The sequence below is a fragment of the Paramisgurnus dabryanus genome, chromosome 1, assembly GCF_030506205.2.
Source record: "Paramisgurnus dabryanus chromosome 1, PD_genome_1.1, whole genome shotgun sequence".
In the NCBI taxonomy this organism is placed as follows: Eukaryota; Metazoa; Chordata; class Actinopteri; order Cypriniformes; family Cobitidae; genus Paramisgurnus; species Paramisgurnus dabryanus.
Window position 1 is genome coordinate 16,442,178 of NC_133337.1, and position 10,403 is coordinate 16,452,580.

A 10,403-nucleotide genomic window follows, 5' to 3' on the forward strand; every position below is an offset into this window, starting at 1 on the left:
GTTTCTCAACTTTATAAGCGCAGTCTCAGCGTAACACACAAACTCAACATGAGGGTATATCAGGCTCAACTTTTTTGTTATGACATGCGCAGAAGGCACACCGACTAAAACGACGGCGAGCCCTCAGGGACAAACTTAATGCATTTTAATAGTATTAAATACACCACACTTTTTTACCTAAATTAATTTGTTAAAGAATACTTGTTTTACTAAAATTGACTTAAACTTGACTAAAACCTTTTTGTGTTTTCGTCGACTAAAACTATCAAGTTTATAAGTGACTAAAATGTGACTAAAACTAAAAAGCATTTTCGTCCAAAAGACTAAGACTAAAAGGGCTGCCCTAAACAACACTGCTTCAAATGTGTTCTGAAAGATGATGGACATGTGTATCTCGGATGGCTTTAGGGTGAGAAAATCATTGGGTTATTTTGATATTAGACCAGTGGCAGCCGGTGACTTTTTTTTAGAGGTCGCACTAAGTGAAGCTCATCACAATGTATTTAGCCCGTCATGTGTGTGGCTCATCATGTCAAAATATGTGTTTGGCGTGTCATGTGAACCTATGTGCATCATGTGTCATGTCAAAATACGTGCCTCCTGCAGAAGCTTTGAAGAGGGTTATGATAAAAAAGATTCTCATGTTTGACAGATTCTCGCTTAATCTCATTTGTAATTAAGAGTTTAGTGTTAAGTGGGTGTCTTGTGAGTATTTTCTGAACGTATCTTTTATTATAAATCTTTTTGACTCAAGTGCAGCAGCCACGTATTTTGACATGAAGCATAATGCACATGTTCACATGACGCACCGAACACATATTTTGAACTTGCGCCCCTCTGAAGAGAAGTCCATTGGACTTCTGGGCCGCCACTGGAGTGTAAAGGTAATTTGAAGTTTGTAAAATTACCTGTATGTAAAAGACAGAATGTAAAAAAGATAAGATGGTGAACCATCTCTTTGTTCCACCTAACTTTCTTTTTACATATACCAGTACCATAGTTGGCATTATAGAAAATGCTTCTGTTTTTGATTTGGGTTGTTTCCAAACTTTGGTACTACCAAACGCAAGTAAATAAAAACAGGGAAGGGATACTTAAGAATGATAAGAATAGTCATAAGGGACTGTTCGTTATTTATTTGAGGGGCCGCCGGAGGAGTTTTGAGATCTGTTGACAAAAAAGACATGACCCTCCCTTCGCCTGCTATAAATTTTTCTGTGACCCTCCAAAATGACTGTGAAAAAATGCATGACCCCCCCCCCCCGCCCTGTACTGCTTCGCGCTTGGCAAAGATGTTCAGAAGCCATTGTTTTTACAACTATGACAAACGACAAACCTCTGCATATACGTTTACACATCACACTCATATGGTGGCCATTTCAGTAGATTTACTCACTAGCATTGTTGCGGAAACACAATATAAAGCCAAACTTCCTGCAGTTACTACTCATCTAACGTTGTCGTTATGTTCACATGAAATATAACAACATTGAGACCATTCAACAAAGCACAGTGGGTATAACATATTCAACACAGTTGGTTGCTAGACTCGTCAATAGGCTTCCACAGTCATTGTATATTTTAGCATTATAGGTAACTTAATAGCAGCTATTACCTTTAAAAGCTGCCGAGTGCCGAAGCTGAACATTATCCAAAACTCTGTTTCTCAGACGAGCGTAAATGTGCGAGCTTGGATCCACTCCTTCCTTCTCAAATGTCTTGAAAATGTTGTCGTTTGCGCAACAATTTCAAATCACCGGGACCGAAAAGATATCTGAAGACTTGGCTACGTACGTACATTCGCTATTTGCTGCTTCTCAAACTTTTTACGTGTAGATGCGTTGTACGTGGGTCTTCTTCTTCTTCGTCTTCTTCGTTTTATGGCGCATACCGCCACCTACTGTATCGGAGTATGCAGCATGGTGTACGTGGGTCATGTGACATATGGAGTATTTATTTTGCATGTATTTAAAAGATTTTTCAGTGTAATTCTATTCAGTGTTTAATAATATTATCAATACTATAAAAAAAAAATTAATCACTCTACCCATTTTTTAATTCTCACAACTCAACCGGGTCGCGCGTAGTCTCACCACTCGAAACCCACAGCGCGAGGCCTTTATTTTACTATTTTAAAAGAAATGAAGGATAAACGTGGTGTGCAGAGGGGTAGGTGCCTCAAGTGTGAAGAATGCGAGGATTATGACCTGCCAGCACAGGGAAATGCATGCAGCTACTGTGGATGCACACCAGTACACCACCTTCAAGTCCCAGACACCGAGTTGGGTCAGAAATTTGAAAGTTGCCAGAAATTCGACCAGGTATTAATTTTCTACATTTGACATGATTTGTGGTCCTAGTGTTTCTGCTGTTGGTTTAAAGCTTTAAAATATTTGAGCTAGCAGCTACATTGTACATTCCAGCTTCATGTCAGTGATGATACTGATACAGTAGTGATGAAAGGTGGCACCGTTTGTTGCATTCTCAAATAAAGCTATTGGTTCTGTAATTTATACAGTGATGTGTATATAGCGCATTATTTATATTGTTCATATATTTCTTTCATGAATGCTACTGTTAAATACATCTCCTGTAGCTGAAAAAAACAAAAAAGATAAAAAAAGTTTTTATTTGTATATTATGTTGTGTATCTTGTTCCTATTTTTAATACAAAGATAAAATATAATGACAGAGATTTTTTATCTTCACAATGTCTGCCATAAATGTATTATATATTTTGTAACCAATACATTTTGTTTTTTAAAATAGGAAAATTATTTTGGCTGCCTTGCTCAGTCACTTGAAAAAGAATCTTATAAAATCATGAATTGGGATTTTCCTGAAAACTATTGCGATGTGATATTTTTGCCATATAGCCCTGTGCTACAAATGTTTGGCCTGTGCCACTAAACTTTCATCCTCTGTAGCACCAGTGCTATGTCCATAAAAAGTTCTGTTCATAGAATATTGATTTTTAAAACTCTACAGTAGTGCATGTAAAGTGCCCACATGGAATGTTCATTTTCAAAAAAGCTATGCGGCCTATGCTCTGTTGCTATATGGCAACTGGACTAGTTTTACGATGACTGAGCGTCCTGTTGAATATGGACATGAATACTTTTTCATTGTGACAATGTAACAATTTCAAAAATCCCTCATTTGGTTTCCTGTTTCCTGCAAACATTGGGATTATATAGAATGTAGAATATAACAAGAAATGCTGTATTGCTGTTACCCAAAAAGGCAATAAAAAAGAGTTTTTAGATAATTTAAATAATTTTGTCAATTCTTTTCACAGCTTTCTGAAAAGAGGAAGCTATCTTTGGGATGGCTTCCCCACCCCAAGGCAGCAAAGACCTGTTTTAACAACGAGATCCTGCCAGCCTTTTACGAAGCTTCATATCCTGTTCCTGATGACAAGGTTTTCAAAAAGGATTTCATCATTGAACGCAATCGAGCTTTTGAAATAGTAGAAAAACTAGATAAACATGAGAGCAGACTCTCGTTCATCAGAGGAATTAATCCTGCTGCTGGGGGCCGCTTCCTTAAAACTGACTTCAAGATTAAGTCTAGGCATGACTTGGTCACCTGTGACAATAATTTAGGCAAAATAGACAGAATTATATCAGAAATAAAAGATGACAGACAGCATATTCAGGTTCATGACAATTCACTATTCAGACAGGATGGGATAAGACTAAAAGGAGGGCAAGAAAGCAAGCATGCATACAATATCCAAGCCAAGGCCAGAATGACGAGCCTGATTTCCTGTGCCGAAACTGACCGGTCAAGGTTGGAGGCTGCACTGCAGAGACTCAAGACCTTCTTCAGCTCTGATGACAGGGATCCATCTCGAGAGAAAAGAATGAAAAAGCAAGCCAAGAAGAAGGCAGAGAGGAAGAAGGCTCTGCGGAGGGAGAAACAGGAAAAGATATTGATCAAGGCCATTTTTCCGGAAGCGTCTGACCCTGGTGTTCAGCAGGTGAACGTAGGCGCTGTGGCTGCGCTGAACCACCAGCAAGGCACTCTCCTCTACAGTCTGCTGAAAAGGTTGAACATCACTACAGAAGCTCATGACATGATCCTGGCCAACCTCAGCAAGACAGGTAGACAAGGCTACCAGGTGGCACATCTCAGTTACCATGCAACATGTATAGGAGAGTGCGAGTCTGAAGACTGCCCCTTCTTTGAAAGGGCTGCAGCTCTTTTCCGCAGCCTTGGGGGCCAGACTCACCGGAACATGTATGCTCCCTCTGCTACAGGCTTGCCACAGCTTGGTATGGCAGAACTGGACAGAGAGGTATTTGAGAATGCAGAGAGCACTGTAGAATTATCCCACCTACTTTCAGTAGGTTGCTTTGCAGAGGAAGTAGAACAGTTAATCAAAGCACTCTGAATTCAAGTTGTCATGTTTCAGCAGTTGTTTTCTTGTTCATTTGAATGATACACTGTTTACAGTGCTGCACTTTATATTTAGAGTTGACAAAATGAGAGGGTAACCAGAAGAACCCAAAGCAATGTTCATTGTTATTAAATGTATCTTTTTGTGATATTTAAAATGAAGATGGTCTAACAGACAAAGTGTTCTTTTGTTCACCGGTCACCTTTTTGCACAAATGGTTAATTAAATCCAGATGTCATGCATCTGTATGCTTTATCCTTTAGTTGTGTAAGAGCCCTCATCACTTTCTGTTGTGAGACTTGTGACAGCATGAGAATTTCTTTGTATGCCATAAATATGGTCCGCTCCTTATGTCTATACATCTGGTAATCAGAGATGGAAAGCCTGGCTTCACAATGAAAAAATAACAAAGAGTACCATTGCTCCTCCATAAGCTTACACATATTCTGCCAGAACCTAGCAGGCTTTTATCTACTGTACAAATATGTTTTAGTTTGTGAATGTATAGGGACAGTGCAGATGGGGACACATGTTCTGGTTTACACAGTCTTGTAAAAATGAAGCAAAAATAGCCTACAAACATTAATACTCAGCAAGTGTTAAATATCTCATACAGCTCAAATAACTGTTGGGAAACAGCAGTGCAGTAAAACATATAGTTTTATTAAGAGGTTATGCATGTCTGGGAAAAATCTGTAGAAAGAGAGACAAAAAGACAAATGTGTTGACAAACACAGCAGGTACGTACAATACAACATTAGTGCACAATTCTTCAAAGGTGCTCCATGCTATCTTGGTTGGCGTAACCTCTTGTTAGCTAGCTAGACCCTCCCCCTTCTCATCCGCACAATAACTCTCCAAACCCCACCCCACATCATTCTTGTCAGTTATTGGCTGGAACAGTCTGTTATGTTTTGTGATAGTGAGGAGATGTTTCCGGTATGTGGAAAAAAATGTTTTGGCCTAAAAAATGTGCAAGATCGCTTAGAGCACCCTAAATATAACATCATTTTTTTTAAATTGAGGGCGTTATAAGAAGTCTCAAAAAAAACCTTAGAAGAAGATATAATCTTTGTTCACTACTTTCTGCCGCAGTCTACCAAATCTTGATACATTTGGCTCATTTTCTCCAACATCACGGTCAACATCAGCAGCATCACTGTCACCAACCTCTAAAACTACATCATCTTCACTCTCGTCACTAGATAAGTCTAACTCTGACTCAGTGTCTGAGGCCGGGTCATCGGTTGGAAGAGCTGCAAGATCACAAAGCACACTTGAACACACAGTTTTGCCAATGTGAGCTCCCACCATCTCTAGCTTGATGCTCTTCCTGCAAGTCTGCTGCAAACCATGTTTGGACAAATACTTGTCCAAGTCTGAAACACGCAGTTTGGATAACTGACCCTGCCTGTATAGTTCCTTCCAGTCATAGTCATCATATTTTTTAGCATTTGACTGCACTTTTCTGTCATCTATTTCAGCAGATCGCTTGGCTTTCATCAAGTCCATACGTTTTATGTGCTGCACATATTCACGTACACAACGCTCATCGACCACATACTTCTGGGCAAATTCTGAGATGGAAATTGGATTGTCTAGCTGGACATCCCTGTGTAAAACAGCTTTCTTGAGTTGAGCACGCGGTTGAAAGTCATCTGGCAGTCGACCATCAACTGGGGTTCTGTTGTAAGGGCAGTACTTTAGAGCTGGCAGTTGTTGGTGGTCTGGATAAGGTTTAGGGATCCTTGTAATTGGTGGTCCAGAGAGGGGATTTGAAGAGCAGAAGTCACAGAGAGACCCTGACCCTGAGGATTGGGGAAAAGCAAATGTCAGTATAACATTCTCTTTACAAAACTCATGTCCTACTGTGTGTTTTCCATCTGACTTAAAGGGGACATTCCACAAGACCTTTTTAAGATGTAAAATAAATCTTTGTCATCTCGTCATTGGCAGGGAAGCGTTTTCTCTTAATTGACGAGCATTTCCGCAATACCGCTATTATCCACCAGGCAATCTTCCGCAACTTCTACAACCCGGCAGTAACGCCTCACGTGAGAGAAAGAGCTCAGTGTATGTTTTAAAGATCACTCTGAATTGGTTCTCTATCAAAAGTCCTTCATAAAAATGGAATTATCTCAGCTTTTTGCTCAAAATTTGGTGTTTTTGAAGAAACCTACCCATATTTGAGAGGAGATTACAAAAGAACTAAGCAAGGTAGGATGAAACGTTTTTGTTTGAAAGCAGAGGGTCTGTTCTTTAATTGGATATATTGTATGTTTATATATTTAAAGAAGAACATTTTCTGGAAGGTATTAAACTTTTGTGAAAATCATGAAATATGCTGGCGCTGGCTGGCAACTTTAAAAAATGCTGGCGGGGAAAGAGTTAAAAACAAATAGATTTTTCCTCCAAGATTGTAAATAGTGCGAGAGAAAGTGATAGCAAACAAGAGACAGGGATTGGAAGATGCTGCAGCACATAGACGTGGGTCAGATTTAACAATCTATTTTCATTATGACAATATAGACGTTCCAAAATATGCCTTTTCTAGTTGGTTTCTAGTTGCAATGTTAGATATGCATTTGGCAGTAAATAAACTGCCACTTCTGGTCCCTTAACAATGGAATGGCAACATTCAGCCATATGAAATGCAGTAAACTCACCTTTGCAACTTCCCTTGAGGAACTCCATGTACAGTTCACCAATCTCAAAATGTCTGTCAATGAAGCTTTCTATCTTCTGAAAGTAATTATGGCCTGGAACAGATGATCTCTGGGTCTTGCCACTTGTCATGTACCGCTGTAGAAACTCACGGTTGTAGAAGAACTGTAGTTCTGAAAAAGATGTACACACATATTGGTCATTTACTTCTCACAGTCAATACATCTGGGGCATGAATGAATAGCAGATTGTTGCAGAGTGCCCCAGACTTTTACTTTGGAAGTCAGTGAGCTGAAAAGCACAGGATTTACATTTACGCATTTGGCAGATGCTTTTATCCAAAGCGACTTACACTGCATTTCAATGTACACTTTTTTACGTTCTTATCGTTCTTCCTTTCCCTGGGAATTGAACCCATGACCTTGGCGTTACAAACACCAATGCTCTACTGTTTGAGCTATTATTACTTTATTGCTCAATAGTGAGCACCAAACTCATCTGTGAATCAAGGTTGAAGCGCAGTATACCTCAAAGGTTTATTTTCCTTTTGGAAGAAATTGCAGAAATTGGAATTAATGAACCCCATACCTGTTTTTTCCACAGTTAACGCTCTGGTAAATCCTGCTGGGGCAGGTGACTGGTCAATTCTGAGTCTGACTTCTTCTGCCACAGCCCAAGCATTGTTTTCCATCATCTTCTGTGCATGATCCTCAAGGACTAATCTGGTCATTGTGGATATCTCAGTTTCTGTTAAGCCATGGGTCTCAGAAAAGATCTGCCACTGGATTGTACCTCCATCACATATCGCTTCACCTGAAATGAACAATTAAAAGATAATTAGCCAATGTTCACTCACAAATGTACTTTTATTCCCTCTACCCTTCTCTGCCCACTACGCCTCTTTTCATCCACAAACAATGAATTTCCCCTTGGTCTCAGGGAGCATGAACTGTTTGTAAAGGAAATTTGTGAAGGGCTGGCTGAGTAAAGACAACAAGTTTCTGTTTCTTGAAAGGTCCATCAGGATGAAATGAGTTTTGTAGGATATGACTATTGCACATTTACCCAGGCAAGCATTCAGCCTTTCAGCTTCATTTTGCCCAGAATCCTCCCGAGCTCTGTGAATTCGACACAATAGGTCCGTTGAATGAATCCGGATTTTTTCTGCTGCTCTGAAACGTACCTGAAAGACTTTCAAACTGTCAATATTTGTACTGAGCACATTTTCAGACAGAGAAAACATGAAATAAATATTTCTGTAGTCTGTTGACTTAAAAAAAAAAACATACCTCAAAATTTGAAACACCAACTCCAGGTCCAGCATCTGTCAGCTCAATGATCTGTGGACAAACCATGGGCATTGGGGTGATATCCAGATGTTTCAGCAAATCTTGACAGGCCTTAATTAATGGCTTGTAGCAGTCCCACACATTCTTTTTTGAACTGGAAGCCAGTGTCGCTACAGCATTCTCAACTGCAGTCACAACACCAGATACCTGACTAATGACCTCACTCCCTAATGCTACGTAAGCAGCAGACAGAGAGTCTTTGACTTGAAACCAGTCCTGTGTGCCTTGTTCCAGTTGCTGTTTGAATGACTTCAATTGCAGGTTAGTGTATGAGCGGAAAGGGCAGTCTGGTCCCTCTGTAACACACTTTACATCAGCTTCCATTGCGGTGTCAAGGAAGTATTTTGTGGCATCTCTGGTCCGACAGAAGAGCTTTCTCACATCCTTAAGGACCGCTGTACCAGGAACCTCAAAATCATCCGGGAACTCCCTCCTGAGACGCATATAATTGGAGGCCCAAGTTGTCCCATGAGTCCCGATGTAGGCCTTTGGGTGGACTACTGCCATACTGGAATCATCTGAAGATACCAAGGTAGTGGCTTCAAATTGAGAAGGTTCTTTCTTGAGCAGACGGAAAGCAGAGGGTGTGATGTACATGGAAGGCTCTGGGAAATCATGAACTGGTAGCCTTTTTGCAGCCTGATCATCTGTGGGTTGGAGAACCGATTGTCTTCTTGACCCATGAAATCCCTCTGAAAATATAAATAGTTGTGTGATTCACCAACCCATTTACAATGGTGCACATTAATAATATCGTTTCAACATGGCAACAAACCTGAGGTTCCAGGCCGAAGGTAAGCCTTGTCATCCATGCTGATGGCCACAGCAAACTTTCTCCTTTCTCCAGCCTCCACTCCAAACAGATGCTCTTTGGCAAGAGAAACGTGTTTCCTCTGATGGTGCGTGCATTCGTTATCTCTTTCCTCTGTTTTTGGAGGTTTCTTTGAGCACCAGAGTCCTAAACCCTTCTGAAGAAAACATTAAAACAAAAATATACTATCATATTTATCTGTAAAGAATTAACCATTACATAGTTTAAAGAAAAATACTGACATACACCAATTTAAATCAATTTAAGTTTTCAGTACTCAAACATCACATGTGCTAACCCACATAAACACACATACAGTCAGTCACCTATACACACTGACTTGCTGGAAACAGTCAAATGAGCACATAATAAAGCCCTAGAAATGTATATTGAGACCTACATGTCTCCTGCTCTGAAGGGATTTCAGACGTCTTGCTCTTGCTCTGCTATTCACTGTGGACACAGCACGAATCAACGGCAGACCTAGTCTCAGCCTTCTGTAGTTTGCCAGTTTCAGCAGATCCCGGGACTTCACTCTATGATGGGTGTAGAGTACGCTTTCATGCCGACGACCATGAACTGTAGTTTTGTCCTCTGAAAATAGCAGAGAATACAAAAATCCTGGTTGCCAAGTGTTCCATTACTAGCTTTCAATAGCCATAGTTCACTATAAAAACAGTATAATGTTAAGGGTTTACATTTATTAAAGAAAACAAATATGCATTTAAATTTACTTACCTATACACTTAGCCAACCACTTCTCATCCTCCTCATCCATCATGGTTTTGTGACCCGCGCCTCGTGCCCTCTTCTTAATGCGTTCATCTTCCGCAATCTGGTCTGCCTTCCTTTTCACAGCTTGTTTCAAACACTGTCTGGTGTACGGTGTCTCAGCTGCCTGTAATGGAAAAATAGTACAAATGCTTAATACCACATCAGGTATTAAATAGCATCAACTTTAAGCTGTAGTGAACAGCAACACATTACACTCAACAGGCATCATTATGAAATGGTGCTGATTATTCCACTTTAAATGTTTCTGAAGTAGTAGGCTACTCACTTTCAGTTTTTTCACATTCTCTAATGACTCCTGCAGAATGCTCCTCTCATTCTCTAGATCACCAACCCTTTCTGGAGTCCATCTTATGGAAGCTACTTGTATCTGCTCCGTCAAAGC

The 10,403-nt window shown here is 40.1% G+C and overlaps 1 protein-coding gene across 1 annotated transcript in view; it reads right to left on the reverse strand.

The window, feature by feature from the left end:
* Nucleotides 1-5,042: 5,042 nt before the first annotated feature.
* The window catches only part of LOC135760640 (uncharacterized), a 7,872-nt gene continuing 2,511 nt past the window's right edge, over nt 5,043-10,403 (reverse strand). Inside the window, exons 2-10 of the mRNA XM_065274717.2 lie at nt 10,287-10,403; nt 9,965-10,124; nt 9,627-9,820; nt 9,191-9,383; nt 8,356-9,107; nt 8,132-8,249; nt 7,655-7,879; nt 7,069-7,239; nt 5,043-6,210 (exon numbers count right to left, since the gene is read on the reverse strand). The exon at nt 10,287-10,403 is cut by the window's right edge and continues 228 nt beyond it. Of these exons, the coding sequence (XP_065130789.1) occupies nt 5,456-6,210; nt 7,069-7,239; nt 7,655-7,879; nt 8,132-8,249; nt 8,356-9,107; nt 9,191-9,383; nt 9,627-9,820; nt 9,965-10,124; nt 10,287-10,403 (2,685 nt within the window). The 3' untranslated portion in view covers nt 5,043-5,455. The remainder of the gene's footprint in view (nt 6,211-7,068; nt 7,240-7,654; nt 7,880-8,131; nt 8,250-8,355; nt 9,108-9,190; nt 9,384-9,626; nt 9,821-9,964; nt 10,125-10,286) is intronic.